The sequence below is a fragment of the Psammomys obesus genome, unplaced genomic scaffold (assembly GCF_907164565.1).
Source record: "Psammomys obesus unplaced genomic scaffold, mPsaObe1.curated_primary_1811, whole genome shotgun sequence".
Lineage (NCBI taxonomy): Eukaryota > Metazoa > Chordata > Mammalia > Rodentia > Muridae > Psammomys > Psammomys obesus.
Genome location: NW_026596057.1, coordinates 422,689 through 445,198, shown reverse-complemented (window position 1 = coordinate 445,198; position 22,510 = coordinate 422,689). Strand labels below are relative to the sequence as shown.

At 46.4% G+C, this 22,510-nt stretch overlaps 1 protein-coding gene across 2 annotated transcripts in view; it reads right to left on the bottom strand.

Moving 5' to 3' along the window:
• CUNH1orf226 (chromosome unknown C1orf226 homolog) overlaps nt 1-22,510 on the bottom strand; it is a 288,836-nt gene extending 266,326 nt beyond the window's left edge. For both annotated transcript variants that reach the window (XM_055624624.1, XM_055624625.1), the window contains exon 1: nt 22,020-22,510. In XM_055624624.1, coding sequence (XP_055480599.1) covers nt 22,020-22,124 — 105 coding nt within the window. In that variant the 5' untranslated portion in view covers nt 22,125-22,510. The remainder of the gene's footprint in view (nt 1-22,019) is intronic.

Sequence of the window (22,510 nt, the reverse complement as noted above, 5' to 3'; positions counted from 1 at the left end):
ACACACACACACACACACACACACACACACACACACACACACACACAAGCATTCAGTCCACAGCACCTAGCCTTAGGTCATTAATCAAGTCTCTGCTGGAAGAAGTTGCATGCCCTAACTCTGGGTTATTAGCAAGTACCTGCACTGGAATCTGGAAAACGGAAGACTGGGTGAGACTCATTTGTATGACACAAGACACCTATAAAAATTCCACAGGGAACATGAATGGAATGGACTTGTATTAACTGCTGCAGGGACTGGACAACAGGCCTACAAAGAGCGAAAGAGTCGTGTGGCTACCTGGTACTAGATTCAGCACAAGAATAGATGAAATACTTGGCCCACACTTTTGACACCTGAACCACAGTTTGGAAGGGACCATCAATGAGACAAAAGACAGGGAGGTGTCCCTTCTCTGCTCAACCCTAAGGCAACTCTGTGACCTCAGGTAAGTTGCCATACTCATTTTCACCATTTAAAGGCAGAGTCTCAAACAGTGCAAAGGAAAAGAAAGGAAACGGCCTGGAAATATCTGGGAATCTGCCAGGTGTCCACCTCCCAGCCAGGTCAAGGCCAATGCCTGTAGCCCCAGCTCAGGCACTGAGCATGTGAGTATTAGACCATCCATCCATCGGTGAAACTATGCTCATGGCTAGCCTTACCAAGCATGACTAAGGGGAGCTTCTCTAACTCTGTTTTATAGGTTTTGTGGGCTCCAGGGGAAGAATAAATCAAGCAAGAGTTTGCCAAGTCTGACTAGGCCACCACCACCAGCATTTAAATGAGACCCAGATCTGTAAAACAAGCAAAGGCCATGTTCTCTACCAACCCTTCTGCTGTCGTGTTGGGAGACTAGAGTGTTTATGGGAGACTGGGAGCACGGGGCAGGAGGATCAGATAGCCAAGCCATTTATGATGCTGTGAAGACCACATCAGAGCACCAAGGTTACTTGCAGGGTGAGGCAAGAGAGTATAAAGTCTCCCTCCCTCAGCCCCACCCGTCAGCTCAGAGTCCTTTAGAACACCTGCCATCAGTGGAGTCTCTCCTGTTATAGAAACTCTGGGGTGATGGGCCACAAGGGGAGCCAGGAAGGTTACAGATGAGCCCTTTACACACCCAGAGTTCATAAGAAGTCACAGAGTAATGGGGCTCCCTGAAGGGATCTTAGACTCCATCTTCTTGGTCACCATCATCAGAAATACAGGTCTTAAAGGACAGAAAACCATGCTGGGATCTCTGTTAATGTTGGCTTATTAATTCCTTTGTACTGCTTCTTTTTAAAACTTATTTATTTTTATTTCCTGTATGTTAGTGTTTGCCTGCATGTGTGTAGGAGGGTACTGGATCCCCTGGAGGTGACGTTACAGGTAGTTGTGAGCTACCATGTGAGTGCAGGGAATCGAACCTGGGTCTTCTGGAAGAACAGCCAGTGCTCTTAACCGCTGAGCCATCTCTCTAGCCCTGGACTGCCACTTCATTTTTTTTCAAGAATGTGCGTGTTATCTCTTCTACTACTCTGAATATAGCCCAAAAGAGATATCACGTACTAAAGACATGCATACCTCACTAAGCACAAGAAAAATCTTTTTTTTTTTTTGTCACCTGTTGCATGGAGAAGTCAGAAAGATCCACAAAACATCCCAACACTGCCTGCCCATATCTGCACTGCATGATCCTTGATGATAACCTCATCTCCAAGGTTACATCCCTAGCTCCCAGTGTGGGACCTGGCTTACCTCAGTACTCAGAAAGCACTGGTTGCAGGAATGGAATTCTCTTCCAAATTTAACGCATTTGCATTTGTCCTCTGATCACAGATGAGGGATAATTTTATCACGGCCATCTCTGCAGCAGCTAAAACTTAGTTCTAGCCACAGGTAAAGATAATAATAATAACAACCACTATTTCAAGTAAAGGAACTGTCTTTGCTACGTACCTGTTATTGTGATAAAACACCATGACCAATGTAGCTTATAAAAGAGTCTGTTTAACTTGGGCTTATGGCTTCAGAGGGTCCAGGATGTTGGAGTGTGGTGGTTTGAATAGGTATGGACACCACAGACTCATGTGTGCTTGGCCCATAGGGAGTGGTACTATTAGGAGGTGTGGCCTTATTTGAGTGGGTGTGGCCTTGTTGGAGGAAGTGTATCACCGAGGTCTCCTATGCTCAAGCTACACTCAGTGTGGCCCAGTCTCCTCCTGCTGCCTGCAAATCAAGATGTGGCTCCTTCTCCAGCACCATGTCTGTCTGCATACCACCATGCTTCCGCCATGACGATATGAACTAAACCTCTGAATCCGTAAACCAGCCTCAATTAGCTGTTATATCTTATAAGATTTGCCTTGGTCATGGCGTCTATTCATGGCAATAGAAACCCTGACTAAGACATGGAACAAAGGCATAGTGGCAGGAACAGCTGAGAACTCACATCATAACCCACAAGTAGAAGGCAAAGAAAGAAAGATACTGGGAATGGCAAAAGTCTTTTGAAACCTTAAAGCCTGCCCCCATTGGCACACCTCCTAATCCTTCCCCAAACATTTCTACCATCTGGGGACCAACTATTCAAACATGTGAGCCTATAGGGCCATTCTTCAAAACCACCATAGGAACTGGAGATCAAACTCAGTCCAAGTGTCTGAAAACTTGCAAAAGAAAAGTTACTAGTATAGAGGGAGAAAAACGAAAGAGGAGAAAAAAGCAACAGAACGCAGGCCTCTTAGTGGAGTCATTTTACTGTAATAGTAGGTATACCTCTCCTGTGATCTTCCCTCTCATCTGACATCTCTCGTAGAGTAATGAAGCTGAATAAAGGATGCACCGGGGAGCACAGAATAGGGCTTAATACACCAATCCTCCTTACCGTGTTATACAGAAAGGCCTCCCATACTTTCTTCCCAGACTTTATGTAACTTAATACTCAATAATGCATTCATGGTCAGTGACTTTGTTCATCTTTTCCTTTTTGGCAAACAGATTCATTCAGTGCATATAGACTCAACACAAATCACATATTGGGCACTGATACACAAATAAATTCTTATCTTCTGGTAGGTTTTTTTTTTTTTTTTTTTTTAAACAGAACTTACTGTGGAGCCCTGTCTGTCCTGGAACTCACTCTGTAGCCCAGGCTGCCCTCTGCCTCTGCTGAGACTAAAGCCGTACACCACCATGGCACAGCTGTCATCTTTAATTACTATCCTCTTGACCAAGAAAACAAGACCACTGAGACAGAATGTGTGCTGACAGACATAAGGCCAATTCATTAGGTCAACTGCCACAAACTGTTCATCAGTAAGAATCCATTCCTTGGAAATGTCACCAATTCCATGTTTGCCACCTGGTGGCGTGAATGTTTTCTGGGACTCCATCAGCCAGGCCTTTGGGTCCTGCCCTTGCTTCTACCATGAAAGAGTTGTGAGACTGCTTGGGAAATCCACCAACCCACTCCATAATTACTCCACACAAACACCAAATTATGTGCGCTTCTATTTTAAGTAAACTCACTACTTGAAACTCTGAACTTCTTAAAACAAAAGAGTGAATACACTCCAATTTACTCTGCACAAGCCCTCTTCTCTTCACAATGGTCTATTTAACAACTACTCAACAGGAAGCCTGGGGATCTGGAAGTCTAGCATGGGTGAGGGAAGCTGGACTGGCTGAATCCTACTGCCTGATGCATTAGCACCTTGAACAAGACCCTTACACCTCTCTCTATCCAAGTCCCAAGTTCGCCATCTATAAATAATGGGGTTGACTCAGAACCTGAAACTTAGGATAAGGCTCTGAGGTCTCCTCAGTGATTCTCTTCTATTTCTCTGGGATTCTTCTCATGTTCTCTGTAAACCATGGCCCCTTGACCCAGTGAAGCCTGCCTCCATCAACATGCCCACACACTAGATCAATCAGAGCAAACAGCCGGCAGGACTACTGAACCCCAGGGGTTCCTGGGCTGTATAAAGTGCCTTCTGTGAGCTGTGGAAGGAGGGCACATGAATCAAACAGAAAAAGGAAGTCCAAGCAGGCAGAATGGACTTACAAAATGTCTTATGTAAATATTTGCATCTTTTGCTGCTTCAACAACAGGCAACAAAACAAAACTTAAAAACTCAAACAATGATTTGCCACACTATGGGGAAATTTTTAAAACGTGATACGCCAATAATTCATTTGGAGTCTTCTGCATCCCAACAAAGATGTTAATGAAGCAACAAAGCGAAACTAAAAACTAAGACAACATTCAAAAAATGTTGAATGTGACAAGGTGTTACCACAACCCCCAAATTACAAGCAAATCACCAGCAGCCAGTGTGATACTGCTGTCTGTGTGAGATGAAGCCAAGGCCGGGAGGCCTGGGATGCAGCACAGTGGGAGAGTACTTGCCTGGCATGGCTCTGGGCCCATTCCCAGCACTATTCAAAACACTAATAATAAAGTAAAGGAAAAAAGAAAGTGATGAGGCACATGAAGATTTGGGTGAACCCCAAAAGAATCAACAGAGGGAACTGGAAAGCTATAGCTATCTGTACACAGAACTGCAGGGACCCACAGTATGGCTGAAGAGCTGGAGTGCTCACCCATTGGAGCCCTCAGAACCAAGTCCTTCGGATAGAACACCATTCTGAGGAGAAATGGCTAGTAACAGAATCAGAAGTGAACAGCCAGGCAGCAGTAAGGAAAGACAAAGTACAAACGGATAAATGTGGAAGATGGACTAAGAAAGCAGGGTCACCATTTTGTTTTCTTTCCCAAGATGGTGAGCCCAGGGCAGCGGTTCTCAACCTGTGGGTCGCAACCACTCTGGGAAATCGGACAACACTTTCACAGCTCTCAGCTAAGAACATGTGCCTATCAGGTATTTCCATTACGATTCATTACAGTAGCAAATGACAGTTATGAAACAGCAATGAAAATAACTTTATGGTTCAGGGTCACTACCACATAAGGAGCTGTAAAAGGTCGAGGCTGAGAACCACTGGCTCAGGGCCTCATACATACCAGACAAATGAGCTGCAGCCCCAGACCAACAGCTTTGTAATGAACATGAAAAAAATAAAAAGAATCTTTGTAACGTTTAGACCTCGTCTTCAGTGTGTATAAGTGTGTTTTGCCTGCATCTATGCCTGTGAATTGTGTGTATTCAGTGTCCATGTCAGCCAGAAGAGGGCATCAGAAGCCATGGACCCAGGGTTAAAGGTGGTTGTGAGATGTGAGGCTGGTGCTGGGAACCAAACCCAGGTCCTCTGCAAGAGCAACAACTTAACTACCCAGTCATTTCTGCAGCACTCAAGACTCTTTAAAAAAAAAAAAAAAAAAAAAAAAAGAAAAACCTCATAAAAACTAGTTACATAAATCATAAATATTAACAGGAAAGCAATAATCTATAACTATTTCTATAAGGAAAAGATAAGCCAAGGGATGAAATTATATCTCCAGCAATGTGACAATGAAAGCATGCCAGGAAGGCATTTTAAAAAGCACATGAAATATAACATATTTTAAAACAGCCTATAAATATTTTAAACTATGCAAGGCTTGGGAAAAAAAACATAAATTAGAATCAGGAAAATTCACAAGCAAAATGACAGATTTCAAAAAAATAAATGGAAGTTGGAAAAGTTAGTTTAGAAATAAAAACTAAGACCTAAGGTATGAAACCCTGGGTTTGATTCCCAGTAGTGGGGGAAGCAGGTCAAGGAGATGAATATTACAATAAAAGGAATGAAAGAAAAAATAAAGCCTAACAGACATCTGAAACATGGGGGAAATTTTAATGAAAATTATAGGAAGAGATGAAGAGATTTTTAAAATGGCCAACGTTGAAGATAAGCAAAGGACCAACACATGGACAAGAGACGTCCCTAAGGAACAAAACTGAAGCAAAAGACAAAACTCCACAGTGATTTGAGAAAGCTTTTCAAAAAAGAAAAAACAGAAGGATTTGAAACTTCACGTAAAAAGAGCACACTGGGGCTGGCTCTGCAGCTCAGCGGTACAGCCTTACCAAACCCGCGCCAGCGCCTAAGCTTCATCTCCATTGTAGGAATGGAAGGCACACACTGTACATCTGGGGTACCAGCTAAAACTGTCTCAAGGTACTCTCTAGTACTGAGTGTGGTGGTGCACACCTGAAATTCCAGCACTTGAGAAGGTTGAGAGTTCAAGGCTAGCCTTGGTTACACAGCAAGTGTAGGCCAGCCTGAGCTACAGGAGACTCCATTTCACCTCTGATAAAAGTAATGCTCTTTAAAGGACCATCCTATCAGTGCCTTCCCCCCCCCAAAGCTCATGAATTATAAGGAAAAGTTTTGACAAAGTCTTATTCTTCCTTCTATAATTAAATCAGAAATCTTTTCTATATAAATCTTTAATTTTTTTTTAACTTTGTTTGTGTGCTAAGAAGATCCATTCTAAAATACTATCTTCTCATTGCATAATGAGCCTGGTAGGAGAAAGACTGGCCAACTGGGGATCCTTTAAAGGGCCAGACACACAAAATAAATCACACTACAAGGTTTTACCAACTGAAGAGGAAGAAATACAAAGGAAAATGTAAAATAAAAGATTTTACATCCAGTGGTTTTGACCTTTCAGAGACAAAAGCTTAATAATATGCAGAAAAATAAAAGGATTATTATCCCCATAAGCCCTTCTTCTGGTTACCAGAGAAGAACTCTACATGAGCAAAATGACCAAACACAGACCCAGGTTTTAGTAATATTAAGTACATAATTGCTGAAGAATTAAAGGAAGGTTAAAAAGGAGACTTTTTTTTTTTTTAATGTGGTCCTGGGGAAATGCTGGGCAAGCGCTGTGCCACCACAACTCATTACAAAGTCAGTGGCTTACGACATTAAGAATTCATTCTTTCTCTCCCTCCCACAGGTCAGAAATCCAAAACCAATTTTACCTGACCGATCGCAAGGTGTTGGCAGGCTGCGTTACCTGAAGGTGCTCCAGGGAGGGTCCGTTTCTTGCCTCTCCTCCTGCAACTTCACTTGTAACAGAACCACCCCAACCTCAGTCTCCATGGTTACACTTCTTTCTGTGTATAATCTCCCTCTGTCTTCCTTGTGAGGACAACTAGGAGCTATTTAAGGCCCACCCAGATAATTGGGGGGAGGGAGGGCAGCTCCCTTTCTCCAGACCCTCAACACAATCATGGACGCAAAGTCTGTTGCCATGCACAGTAACAGACACTGGTTCCAGAGTAAAGAGTGGAGGCCTGTTTAAAGGGCCACTATCCAGCCCTTTGTTCATAATGGCAAGACTTGCTAATTTTCCACGTACTGTAACACACACGTGAGACAAACTTTTCTCTTCATAAGCAGTATTCAGCTCACAGTCTTGGGTGTTTCCATCGCAGTAATTTGGCCTTGCCGCCTTGGGGCCCGGAACAAGCATGAATTATCCCAGAAAGGCCAGAACGTGAGTAAAGCTGAGTGCTCATATCACCTTCAGGATATGAAAATGAGACAGAGCACAGAGTCCCAGAGGACCCTCCGAGGGCACTACTCCAATCCCTGAAACACGTCCCACTAGGCCCCACTTATTTATGCTTGTCTCTAATTTACTATGCTTAGTTATGTGGACATACGTGTCTGTGAATGTGTGCCTTGTGAGTGGCAGTGCCCTCAGAGGCCAGAAGAAGGTGTCAGGTCTTTGAAGCGGTAGATACAGGTGGTTGTGAGCCACTCAGCATGAGTGCTGGGAAGTGAACTCACGCCCTCTTCAAGAAGAGCATGTGCTCTTAGTCACGGAAACTGGCTTGAAAGGCACTCTGAAGTCTAGGATGACCCTGAACTTTGATCCTCCTGCCTTTCCTTCCGATGGATTAGAATTAGTTGTGGAACACCACATTCCATCTTTGAAAGGTGTCACGGCTTCCCATTAGTACCACTCTGCGTGATCTTGTGTTGGATGTCTCTCTCAGCTGCCCACTACTTCATCTTTTGAGACAGGGTCTCCGTCTAAACCTGGAGCTCACTAGTTCCGCCAGACCACCTGGCCACCAGGCTCCAAGGAGTCTCTGCCTCCCCAGCATCTGGTTTTTCACATGGTCCAACCTCAGGTCCTCACACTTATACAGCAGACATTTTATCAACTGAGCCAGCTCCCCAGCCTGATTGTTGGAACAGTGGGTTTTAGGGAGCCATTCCACAGACCCCAATAATAACCATTCTTTGGTATTCATTGCCGTTACTCTTTAATTATGTGTACGTGTGTGAGTGTGGCCACGTGCATATTAGTGTGTGGATGCACATTACATTAGATGCACAGAATCAAGACGAGAGTGGCAGGTCCCCCGGGGCGGGAGCTATAGACAGGGGGTGCCACAGACTAAACTTGGGTCTTCTGCAAGAGCAGAATCCACTCTTAACCGCTGAGCCATCTCTCCATCTCGACAATGCTCTTCTCTTCTTTTATTCTGAATGGTACTAGAGACCGAACCTGGGGCTTCCGACCTGCTAAGTCCTCACTCTTCCACTGAACTATACACCATATGCCAAGTCTGTACATCTGTCCTTTCTATCTTTCTTTCTTCCTTCTTCTTTCCTTCCTTCCTTCGTTCATTTTTGAGACTGAGTCTCACTAAATTTCCCAGACTGCCCTTAAATTTAGAATCCTCCAACCTCAGCCTTCAGATTTGCTGGGATTACAGGCCTATACCACAAGGTTCAGCATATAATCACTTTTTAAATGGTAGAATATAGGTGGCACGTGCAAAAAAAAAAAAAGGTATTCAAACTGTTTTCAGTAATCATAACTGATACTGATGTTAGTATCATTAGTCTGAGAGTGATAATTATGTGTTACAGGAAAAAGCAAATGAATGATTATGGGATATTCAATTGTTACTTCCTCCTATGTGCACAAAAACTAGGATTCTTGGTGTGAAAGAAGGAACCAGTAAAGAAGAAAAGAGTATCAAATTTCTAGACTCAAATTCTATCTGGAAGCATCAGTGTCTACTCACTAATGCCCTTCTTAGCACATGCATTTCTATGTCATTTCCTAGCTTCACCTCTGAGGACTGCGGCTATGTAGTAAAAACAAGCATCCCTGGTGCCCAAGATGGTGCTTCTGCACCGCTGTCATAAAAGATACCAGGTCTTCCTAGAGGAATGGGTGGTTCTGGGGTGGAGAAAAAAAAAGATGTACAAAGTCTACGGGAAGCAAAAGGAAAAAGAGCAACAAGAGAGAACAGATAACAGGGAGAGAAGAAAATCCTCCAGCCCAGCAGATCAGTTCCTAGACTATGTAGTTACAAATGCAAACAAAGGCATGAGAAAGGGCTTAGACTGGATCCCTGGCATTAATAAAAATTAAATTAAATTAAATTTTAGAAATCAAGGCTGGCATTATCCCAAGGGAAAGGGAGTATAACTCAACCCTGAATATATAGGCACAGACCCAGAGCAGGACAGGATCATACCCCAGAGGCTACAGCAGGAGGATCCCAAGTTGGAGGCCAGCATGGGCTATCTATATTGTGAGACATCAATCAATCAATCAACACATGTTTTTAAAAGGTAATTGCTCCCAGTGTCTAATCAAGACTGCGGAAGAGAGCTTTGACCCAGAGACTCTGCAGACTGATTCCCACCAGGAATCACCACACAATGAACACACCAAGCCTCCCTGGCCTGCTGCCATTACACATTCCCAAACAACATGCCATCCCTCTCCTAACCAGCACCCCCATACCTGCAGGGAGATAAGGGCTGAATTCATACCCACTGAGAATATCCAGGATCTCATGCAATTATGTATCCCATTGTAAATTCATAAAAAGGCCACTCTGGACTAATAAATCAGGTTTGACAAGCTGAAGAACCCAGGTCTGCCCATAAATGCCCCTATTCTGTGTGCATGCACACCAGCAGCTATCTGGATGCATGCTGCAATCACCCTGGAACCTTTCTAGAAAGTATAACGTGGGCCCCACACCCAGGAGGAGCAGGAAATAAGCAGCCCCGGGTGCAAGGGGATCCGTATTTTGTAAGTTCCCTAGATGATCATAAGGTTCATTTAGACTGTAAACACTGTCATACAAAAGTCCGTTTCTGGAGCGATAAGGTTAAGGGCAAGGCTTCTGAACTGTGGGCTACAAATGCCACCACTTAAGGTCAAGACCTTGCCTCTGAGGCAGCCCCTGGGGGTGGCAAGCACGCACAGGCCTCTTTTTGCTTGAACTTGTCAGAATTCAAGATGCTATCTAGAATTTTTTTTTTTTTTAACTTTTCCTTTCTGTGGAATTTGACCCAGTGGAGTTCTGTTGCTTTTCAAAATTCCCCTTTTGGCTCTTATAGGGAAACACTGAAGACTAAGACACACACATGGATACACACACACACACACACACGAACATGCATACATACACACACACATACACACACCATGAAGCAATAAACGGTATAAATATTTGAGAACTTAAGAGAATCCATTCAGCCTGCATGAACTTCCACGTGAGCCATATGTTGACGAAGAGCTAGAGGAAGAAATACCACACATCTTCCTCCTCACTAAGGGCACTTTACACGGCCCAGGAACCCAGGGTGTGATCACTGTGCAGCCTTGCTGGGCTCTGGCTGTTTGCTCTAATTGATCTGTCAACCAGTGTGTGGGTGTGAAGCTATGTGGATGCCACTTGACCAGGGCCAGGGCACATGGTCTGCAGAGAACACAGAGAGAATCAGAGTACCCCAGAGAGGGACCTCAGAGCCTCACTCTAAGATGGAGATGCTGACTCGACTCCATTATTTATGAATCAGGGGAGTGGGGTTCAAAGGGGTGGAAGGGACTTATTCAAGGCTACAGATGCAACAAGGGTTGGGATGGGCTCTGCCGCCAATGCAGAACACCCCCCTGCCCCCACTGTAGCCCTCGGCCCCGGCTCCCTGCTAAAAGTTCTTATTAAGGAAGGAAAACATAAACTGGGGACTCGGGACACTACATCTTCCCAGCTGACACATCCGAGGCTCCGAGGCTCCTCCTTTAGAAGAGGTGAGTCAGTAGCCTCGAGTGTGTGCTTCTGGCATATTTTTAATGGAAAACAATTTCCAGCTTCTGCTGGAGAAGGGAAATAAAGAATCAGTAAGAGGCATCACTGTCACAAGATGTCTGACACCTCCAGATCTCTAAGGACATTGGTTTCGCTCCAAAAAAGCAGGAGCCTCCCTAAACCTCAGCCACCTCTGTGTGTCTCTGCAGCTGCCACATGCCATTGCTGCGGGAAGCATAAAAGTGGAATCATTTCTACGGGCGATGCTACGCAAGGACATCTAAGACTATCAACCAGATGCTAAAGTGGCAATTCAGAGAGGAACACACGTACAGATGGAGGAAAGAGAGAAACCAGTAGTTGATAGGCTGAACCTCAGCAGCTGAGGCCTCCAACGACAAAGCTGGCTTCAGATCACAAGCTAGCTCACCTTTAGAAGACAAGTGGGAGCCTCACCATAGAAACCCTCAACCCCTGCCAAGGGAAGAAAGCCTGGGAGCAAGAGTCTAACATCGCATCCTCTCCAGAAGCCATTTTTGTAAACTACAATCAATCCATCTTCAACGACAACTGGGCTGGGCACAGGAGGCAAAGCTAGTACACTACAAATGAGCCATGTTGGATAGCCATGGAGATGGCTCTGTGGTCGAGAACAGTAACTCAGCTGGGCATGGTGGTGCACCCTGATCCCAGCGCTCCAGAGACAGAGGCAGGCAGATCTCTGAGTTCAAGGCCAGCCTGCTCTACAGAGTGAGCTCCAGGACAGCCAGAGCTACACAGAGAAACCCTTTCTCTAAAAACAACAACGAAAGAACACTGACTGCTCTTCTAGAGGACCCAGGTTCTATTCCCAGCACCTACACAGGAGCTCACAACTAGGGAACCAGCTCCCTCTTCAAGATTCCACAGGCACCAGGCGTGCACAGATGTAATGCCCATACACAGAAATTTTAAATTACATTTAAAAAAAAGAAGAGGCATGCTGAGGATTCCACTCCTGACAAAGGTACCCAAGAAAACGCGATGAGAAGGAACGCTCTATAGATTCAATGATATCAACCCCATTCACTCTCCTACCTATTCAACAGCCGAATTGGATGTATCTAATACACCAAGAACTGTTCTATGCAATGGGAAGGCACCATTTGGGGTAGAGCAGGGTATAAAAGCAAAAACAACTGGTGTAGTCAAAATCCTCCGGTGCCAGCGGATAGCTCAGCAGGCAAAATGGTTGCCATGCAAACCTGACGACTGAGTTCACCCCCCAGATCCCATGCAGAAGTGAAAGGAAAGAACCACTTCCACAACGTCGTCCCCCTCACCCCAAGAACCAAAAAATCATCTCAGCACAAATGCGGAAAGATAAAGCAGATGACAGTCTCAAGGTGATGGCTCCACTGGAAACGCCTCACTCGTTACAAAAACGCCTGACACTAATGAAAAACACAAAGTGTCAGCAGAGAATCAAAAGACAAGTCACAGTGCCCCAGGCTAGCCCATGCTATGAATTAAAATCTTCAGGATTACTCAGCCGTGTTTGTCAGCTTGGTGTCAGTTACAAAATATCTGAGATAATCGACTGTTTGGTTTTTTTTTTGTTTTGTTTTGTTTTGTTTTCTTAAATGATGCTCTCTTTTGACTCTCGGTTTCGGGGGTTTTGAGAGGAGGTGAGGAGATGAATGAAGGCACACTTGCGTCGCACACCACAGAACAGAATCCACACACGCCTGCTGTATCAGTTTAACACGCATACGCTGCTAATAGCGTCTTTGTTCTGACTCTCCAGTTCAGGGGGCACCTGGAGGAGCACGGGGTGGGTGCCTGTGGGCACTCAGCAGACTCGGTGACCCAAAAGCCCAGAGGTGCAGAAATTGAGGAAAAGGTGCCAAAGATGGTAACAAAAGAGACAAAGACATCACAACTCTTAAAGTCACGTCTGACCTCTTGATCAGAGGAGTGGGAGGAGATGACCGACTGCCCTGACCGCTCCCTGTAAGGCCAGCTGGAGGCAGGATGTGATGACAGTGCCGCCCCCGCCACCTTCACGACTGCCAGGCCCTGAACAAAGCGCCCCTCAAGATGTGTTCCTGCCTCTGCTCGCTGGCGATCGCAGGACAGGCATCCGAAGCTCTTCCTTCTGGTCACAGCTTCGGTCCACGATCAACTGGTCAGCTGATCAGCTGCTGCTCAGGGTCTGCACGGGCACAGTGCACAGTCCAGGAAACAGAGAGAGAAAGGGAGTAAGGAGCCAGCGTTCCCATATCACCTTCATGGTCACCTTTCCTGGCACTCGTTCTTCCAGTAGACCGGACCTCCAAGAGGTCCCACCACCTCTCCGTAGTGCCACGGGTCAGAGACAACCCTTCAACACGTGGACCTTTTGAGGACCCAAAGCCCAAACCGAACTACCAGCCATCAGTAGTTTTCCCTCTTGCTTCACGTACCTGCCCAGAGATTCCAACTAGCAGTACGTCTGAGAAATACTGCTCTAAAGCCATGGCTCAAGCCCTCGATCAGAACAGCCCAGAAAACTTTAAACAGTCCGCCCAAGCTATTTCAGCAAGCCTGGGCCTGAGGGCTTTATTCTCTATTTTTTAATTTCTGATTATTCTGCTATTGAGAACAGCTGCTTTATTGATCAAAGGCATCTACAGGCAAAACTCCCTTCATTTGTCAAAAACTGCAAAACTCCTGGCCCCAAGGAAGGCGCCTCATTCAAGTGACCTTGAAGACAAATGCAAAGCTGCCACCAGACACTGGCTATGGGGTGCCCAGAGTATGTGTTTACTGCCAAATTAAGAGGAGAAAATCCACACACATCAGAGAGCCGCCTTGAAAATGTGGTTCCAGTTCAGGCTATGTGTGCTTATGGGAAACAGCAGAGGATGAGATAATACGTTAGCTGTCATTGGCCCATGAGAGACATTAATCTTCCTCTTTACAAAAAAAAAAAAAAATAATAATAATAATAATAAGTAAGTGCTTCCACATGGGTCATGTGTCTTCCATCCAGAGACCAGAGCAGAAGAGTTTACAGGGAAAACGGGCAAAAGGGTACACCCAGGTACATGCCACTGTCTCCGGGTAGAAGTATTCATCTCGGACACTGTCTCGGTACCGAGTCCATCCTCCATCTCCTCTCTTCTCCCAAACAGACACACGCAGGCTAACAGTCCATTCTCAAATCACTGTGCCTGGTGGGATGTGCTCTCTTCTCAACTAACAGGCCAATAGACCCTTGGCGTGAGGATTCCGTCTCCTTCAACACTCGAGGATGTCGTTTGAACTAGTTGCTGTCCCCTCCCGAGGGGGTGGCTCCAAGAATAAGTGGGGGTAGGGGCCAGGGAGATGGCTTAGCAGGGAAAAGTGGTTGGTTGCAGCACCAGCTTGGCGACATGAATCTAACTCCCAGAACTGATATAAAAAGCCAGGCTTAGTGACACACATCTCTAATCCCAGCACTCCTACAGAGAGATGGGAGGTGAAGGCAAGGAGAACCATGGGAGGTGAAGGTAAGGAGAACCAGCTGGAAGTTCATGGGCCAGCTAACCTGGAGTATGCTATCAAGGCAGAAACAAGGGTAGAAGGCAAGAACCAATTCCCAAAAGTTGTTATCGGATGCACAGACAGAGTATGTGCATAGATGTGCTCAAGCGCAATCAAGCAAGTACACACCACACATATACACACATACACACGCACACAGAGAATTAATTTTAAAAGTCAGACTAAGTGGGGCATAGCCACTGCCCTCAGTTCTCAGATGACACCCAAATCCTTCCATAGAAAACCATCAGGGTTACAGGCATGGGTATATGGGGATTTAGCTTTCTGTGGGCACAGAACTTGCTAGACACGCCTTTTTAAACAACTCTAAAGCCAGCTGTTCTGATGTTTAAAAGTAAACATGGTGCTGAGCATAAAAACCGAAAAGGGAAATGTAAGCATCGCAAGGTATTAATTAATCCCGTGCTGCAAAATTCCTTCTGCTTAGATTAGCTCTGCTTAAAAAAATATTTACCCAAGAAACTCAAAGGCAAGTGAAGACAGACAACACGCCATACTTAAGATGCTGTGATTTTTTAATCATAACAGGGATTAAAAGGCTGGAACAAATGTGATGGGGGCTTACACCAGAACCTGGTTAACCCTTCCCCGCCCCCTTCCAAGAAAGCTGACAGCTATTTTAAGCCCACACAGCAGTCTTGCTGTCTGATTTGCAACTTGTGGAATTGGAGTCATTCCGGAGCTAGTTTTTTTTTTTTTGTTGTTTTTTTGTTTTTTTTTTAAAGCAGGCATGTATAATGAAGATAATACATTACCAAACCTCACATTTAGAAAAGACAACTGTGTGTGGCTATTCTGTGGCTTAAACCATGCAAGGACTAAAGAAATGAAACAAACTGCAAGCTTTAGTTTAATGAAAACAGCACTTGACTCTATGACACTGCGCTAGGCATTTACGTGAACAGTTCCCTTTCCCCTCACACCTACCTTATGGGGTGTATAGTACGTGGAACCTCCCTTCCAGATGAGAGATGTTAAGGAATTCATATAAGGTCACATAACAAGTAAGGGGCAGAGCCAGGGTTTGAAGCCAAAAACAGTGTGGGCTCTTGACTCTAAGCTTAGGCACTCTTACCATACAAATTTATATGACATAAAATAACAAAGTAAAGAAAATAAATAGTGAGTTGGAGGAGGGACAGCCATCCATTAAAGAAAACATACATAAAGAACAATTAGTAAATGGCAGTTACCTATTCCTGAAATTAAACATGTGTTCTAATTGAAACTCTAATCCACCGCACATCAATCATAGGGGTTTCATTTCATCCAGGGGGGAAAAAGAAGCTGACTGGGAAGTAGCACGGCATAAACTGGGGTGAAAGGAATGTCAGACAGCATGACAGAGGGGTGCCTCAAGAACTGGGGACCAAGAACTGCAGGAGCAGGAGGCACAGTGGGAAGGAGACAGGCACCAACACAGCATCTGCCACAAAGGGGTGGCCAGGCCGGACCCTGCAGTCCTCAGAGGGAACAGGTAAGAAATTACATTCATTCATTCATTCATTCATTCATTCATTCATTCATTCATTCCAGTTTTACGTATGCAAGACGTTTCATGCATCAGTGTTGAGGACACGGGGGCAGAGGAATGCAGACCCAGGCAAAGGCCTTGTAGAGGCTAAAATGTGGCCAGGACAAGCAGCCCTCGCCCTGGGCACGGGTCCTGAGCTTCCAGAGAAGAGAGCGGAGAAGCACGTATTCATAATCATTGCTTTCTCTTTCTTGCCTTTGGGTGCACGTGTAACCAGTTCCCTCAAGCTCCTGCCACCATGTATTCACCATGCACATACCAGTACAGAGGGCATCAACCCCTGGTCCCCGCATGCACCCAAATATACACACTGCACCCCCCCCCAAAAAAAGAAAAGAAGGAAGGTAGGTAGGTAGAGAGAGGAAGTTCTTCTCCCCCCGCCAAAAAAAAAAAAAAAGGGAAAAAGAAACGTATCTGAAATCAAGTTTTCAGTGTAGGGCGGGAAAAAAATAAAAAGAGGCATGTTTCTTGGGCATCAAGTATAATAATAGCTAAAAGGTCTCCAAGAAGCTACAGGCAACATCCAGGTGACAAGTGTGAAGAGGGGATGGGTAATTATAGCCAGTGACAGCACTGAATGTTCTCGTTTTCGAAGCACCATGATGAGTAAGCAATAACAAACAGTAAGTTGAGTCTAATTAGGGTCCTATATATAGGTGATGGGCCATCATTACACATGGCTGCATGATTTTGATCACTAAAAAGGACTAAGATGTTTTGGGCAAATGAACCATGACCAAATGCCATTAAGTCATGAAATTTATACTAAGGTAGAAACAGATTTATCCATCAAATCCCAGGACACTCTGGCTTATCTGCTTTTATAAGAACGATGAAACTCTACGCATCAGAACGATCTCTCACCCCAAAATCAATTTTGCAACTTGACTTTGATGCTCCCTCACTAAGAAGGAGGGATTGGGAAACTGGGCAACAGCTCCATTGGTAAAGTGCTTGTCACATAAGCATAAAGAGCTGATCCCCTGGACCCCTATAAAAGAGCCAGGAATTGCGACACAAGCTTGTAATCCCAGGGCTGAGAAGGCAGAGACAAAAGATTGCGAGCCTGCCCCTTAGTCAACCTGGCCTGCCTACTGGATGACTCAAAACTACGAGGTAGAGGGTTGGAGAGATGGCTCAGCTGTTAAGAACAGACCTTCTCTGGCAGGTAACTCGGATTCAGTTCCCAGCGCCCACATGGCAACTGTCTATAACTCCGGAGGATTCAATGCCCTCTTCTGGCCTCTCCTGGCACTGCATGTATGTGTTTCACAAACACACACACACAGGCAAACACACACACAATTAAAATAAATCTTTAAAAATAAAAAAAAAAAGCGAACAATGCCTGAGGAACAACACTCTAGACTGACATCCATGAGCTGAAAGAAACCTTCCCTTCTTTAAGTCGTATGAATACAGTGTTCCATCTCAGTGCACATGGTGCACATAAAAAGAAGTGGAATCAATTTCTATTCTCCTACAGTCTGTTATGATCTACAGAACACAGCAGAAGAGATGCTGTAAAGCTCACAAGGCCACGCCTTCACAGTATCCTCCCTCTTACAACACCCCCTCTGGAAAGCCAACTCCAAACAAAAGACCCACCGTGCCATGAAGAACTATACACCAGATACTATACAACAGCCACATAAAGCACAAACTATGTAAGTGAAGCCTTGGAGGGCTTTCTATCTGGTCACCAAAAGAAATTAGCCCAACAGAATGTTCACCATGGGCACCAGAAGAACAGCCCAGCCAAGCCCTGCCTGTGTATTTTGCCCAGGCTGAGTCTTAAGGTTGTTTGTTAGACAGCAGCAGATAACTGTGTCCAGAGGTTAGTGGTAGTTCTGTTATTATGTGGTTATGAACCTTGGGTCAAGACTTCCCCTCTGGAACTCAATTTCCATCCATAAAGCGAGTCTACCTACACTAGATAGCTAAGGTGCCTTTCAGTTTTGCCAACCTGAGCATTGCCCAGACAGTGTTTGCTAGGAGTACAGAAGGAGCAACTATTTCAGGAGTAGGTAAGGCAGCCACAGACCAGGGGTTAAATGCCCTGGAGGGTGGCGAGCAAAGGCAACCGAGGCTAGAAAAATGGAGGGCACATAAGTGTTCAATAAATACATTATGGTTTGGAAAGGGAAGGTCCCCCACAGGTTCGTGTACTGAAATCTTCATCCCCAGCTGGTGGCGCCACTTTAGGGGTTGGTAGAAACTTCAAGAAGTGGGTTCTAGCTGGAGAAAGGAAACAATGAAGACATGCCTTTTAAAGTTGTGTCTGGTCCCCAGCCTCCTCACCACCACCTTCTCTGCTTCCTTTATGCCCTAAGATGGATGACTTCTGCCACATGCCCCCACCATCCCGATGGGCGGTACGGAGCTCTCCACCGAATGGAGCGTCTGCTTCTGTGGGCAGGTGAACACCGGAGGGCTGCCCTCCTGTTAGCAGCATGTCAGGTGCGTGAGCCATCCTGGAGGGCCACCAGAACCACCAGCCGTGGACTGAAACCTCTGAATCCATGAGCTGAAAGAAACCTTCCCTTCTTTAAGTCGTATGAATACAGTGTTCCATCTCAGTGACCAAGCCTGACTGATACAAAATATTTTCCATTATCTGATGCTTGCAAGCTCTTTGAGTCTCATCTCCAAGTTCTTCTCCTGAAAAACAGACAACACTAATGTACCTATTTCTACAAAAAAAAAAAAAAGTCTTTGTGAAAGTGCCATGCAAAGCAATAATCATCAGCATACAGTGAAGACACTGAAAGAAATTTCAGAATATATAAGCATTAGGAGGATGTTAAGAGTCTGAACATTAAGAGTCTGAAGTCAAAGCACTTATGCTATCTTTGTCAACTTGGCAGTAAGGAAGGCCACAGCCTCCCCGAGCCTATAGCCTACTTCATACAGACATATGGAGACATGTCTGGTAGAAAAGTAGTGACTTAGATGAGGCCTCGCAGGTGAAAACATATAGACTGGGCGTCATTGTCACATGCATTTGGGGTGGGGTGCAGGCAGGAACCCAGGGTCTCAGGTATGCAGATCCTCCTCCATCCATTTCCTGGGTCCTGGGAGTGCAGGCAGCACGACCATACTGGGATCAGTGGTGCTGAGAACGTAACCCAGGGCTGGATGCAAGCTAGGCAAGGCACTCTACCAACTGAGATCCCGGAAGGTATGTGCGTTTCTTAAGTACACAGAAGTTCAGCCAGGGACACGCCTTCCCACCTAACCCGTCTCTGTGGAGCTCTGAAAAACCAGAGGCATGCGTCCAGAGAATCACTCCATCCAGTCTTGCTTCTGAAAAACTGCCAGCCCTTGGAAGAGGAAATCTTGGGCTCATTTTCCAAGGTACCTAACAAGGCAACAATGCATTTGCATCTCACAGTCTTGTGTTTTTCCAAAACAAGGAGCAAGTGCCCTGTGGCTTTAACCCTGAAATCGCCATACTGGCACATTCCTAGGGACAGACACTGCTCATCAGAGGTGGAAGCTAGCTACAGAAGGCATTTACAGGGGTGCAGGGTGGGGGATGGGTGTCACACACAGGGAGATGAGCTCTTGCCTCCACCTCTGCACAGGTCTTGGCTGACAGAGGATCTGAATATGCCAGCATCTGCTACCAAGAGCAAGAAGTCAGAACCCAGTCCATAAAGTCGGCCTTTGCCTACAGAAGCTCTGCCTGCCCTTGTCCCTTCTTCTTTACTGCACCCTGCTCGATGCTGACCGCCACCCCACCGCTGGCCCACTCTGTTTCACACCTGCACAGGGAACACAACTCAAACCAGCCCTGCCTCCTCCTCTTACTGACCACCACTGTCTGTGAATCCAGAGAGTTACTATAGAAACTGCACCACGCAGCCCCCAGGCATTTGCTCAGAAAAGAAATTACATGTTTAGTACTACAGGAAAAAAAAAAAAAAAGAGTGGGATCCAGGAAGTTGGAGGCAAGCCTCAAGCACAACATTTCTTAAGGTCTGCAATCACCTTCGTCAGGTCACCTGAATGCTCATTAAAGGTACATACACATTTCCCCCTAAATACATCAAGCTTCTACTGGTTATAGAAGAATTGGACAATTTTGTCCAAAACTACATTTGGTTGGTTGGGTGGTTTTCTCTGATAGGCCTAGGTGGCCCAGGTAAGCCACTAACTCCTGGCAAACCCCCTGCCTCAGCATCCCAACCGCAGCTTATACTAAGAATTGGTCTTTCCTTGCAATTCGTATGTACACACCTTAGATTTTGACGCCTACCTTCGACCAAAGGCAGTGGTCGGTGAGAAAGAATCTGAAAATTTTAAATCTGATTAGTCTTTTACCCTAGTTCTTTCAAAAAAAATTGCACTGATGAGGCTAGAGAGACAACTTGGTAGTTCTGAGCACACACACTGCTCTGGCAGAGGACCAGCATCAGTTTCACACCAAGCAGCTCAGACGTGTCTATAACTCCAGCTCCAGGGAGATCCAATGTCCCTGGACCCCGAAGGACCTTCATTTATACGCACGTAAACGCACACAGGCATAATGAAAATATTTTTAATATAGCACTGGTGAACCAAGCAAGGCAAAAGCCAACTTCTTAGTGCATGTGGATCCAAGAAAAGTAAACCAGAAGCCTAATTTTAAAAAGTTATACTTTTAAAACTCGGCTTACCAAATCCACAGGCCAAGACACACATGAGCCCAAGCACCCCAGATAATTAGGCCAGCCAGATCTACTCTGTGATAGAGAGGAGAGATAAGATCTTGGCTGACAGCTCCCCTCTGGTTCCAGCTGTGCCTTCCAAAACAGAGTCTGATATCAACACGGTGAAGGAGCGACAGCTCTAGTACTTGCATACGATTGAGAAAAGTTGTTTTTTGGAGTGTGGGGTTAATAATTCACCAATTCATAACCTGCTGGAGAAGAGGGGAGGAAATCTAAGGTGCCTTCCGGGCATCTAACTGACACTCCAAAGACATTTTGCAAATTGAAGGAAATAAGACACCTGATGGCAGTCCTTGCACAATACCTGTGGTCACTTGAGGAAGGAGGACAGAGAGAGTTTGCCTCCTCGTCAAAAGTCCTGTTCTCAAAACCACCCAAACTTAAATTTCACTCGGTGACAAGCAACGCTGTGTCCCTGCGTCTTTCTTTAGGCTGTAGGTGGGGGAGTAGGAAACCACTCCCGGGAACAGCAGTGGCAAACTCCACTGCAGTCTCAGAAGCCAGAACTCCTCACCAGAGAGGTGCCTCGCCCTCACAGGGTTGCCGGTCTTCTACACAACCGCTGGTCCAGCGGCGCAGGTTCCCACTCCTCCCCCCTCCCCCCAAGGGTGGCTTTGGCCTTGGCCCTGCAAATTCCACTCGCTAAATTCTTCATCAGCAACTGCTGAGATTTACCACAGAACGAGAAAACAGGTTTCAGCCCACCACCACACACACCAATGACTGGCACATGCCAAAGAGTCGTGCAAAAGCAGACATTTGGGAAGTAACTTTAACACCTAGACCCAGCCACTTGGAATTTTTTTTTAATATATATATATGTGTGTGTTAACCGATCAGGAAACAGGCATTCTCCTTTCAAAAGACCTCCCGAAAGCACCTCTCCCTTGGGAGCCCAGCAGGTAAATAACACCAGCGCTTCCTTAAAGCTTTCTGAAAGAAGCAGGCTTCCAGGCTCTCTGCTCAGGCTTCTCCGGGAAGTAACTCAATCCAGCCTTGGCGGGCAAGGATGGGGTGTCTGCAGGTGGGAGAAGGGTTCTAGGCAGCACACCTCAAACTTTGCAGGTGCTCTTTTCAGCTGACCAAGAGCTGAGAAAGGCCTAACCCACCTGCTCTGGGTCCAGGACCGCTGGCATGCCATCCACCCAGACCTGCCCCCTCCGGGGCACTGCCCTCCCCGTGGCCCCTCACCTTGGCCTCAAAAGAGATGCCATGCTGGAAGGCGTCTTCGTTGTGCAAAGGGATCCGCAGGTCGTGCCCATCGTCCACAAGGTTGTACTTGGTTTTGCTGGGCATGGTGACCCGCGGAGGACCCGCTGCTCCAGGGGCGGCGGTGGTGGCGGCGAAAAAGAGCTGGGGAGACCTGGGGGAGGGAACAGTGGGGCCGGGCGAGGCGGCGTCGAGGACCCGGGTGGTGCGGTGGGTAGCCTGGGTGCCAGGCGATGGCGGGGGGCCACCCGGAGCGGAGCCGAGGGCCGGGCGGCAGGGGCGGCGCGGATGCGGCTGGCGCGAGCAGCTCGGTGGCCGCGCTCTGGCTACCGGGAGGCGGCCAGGCGGCCGGGCAGGCGGGAGCGGGCGGCGCGGAGCCCCGGAGCGGGACGCCGAGCGGAGGGCGCACGGCCCGAAGCGGGGCTAGACCGGGAGCCCGATCCCGAGCTCGGCGCGCACGGCCCGGGACGAGG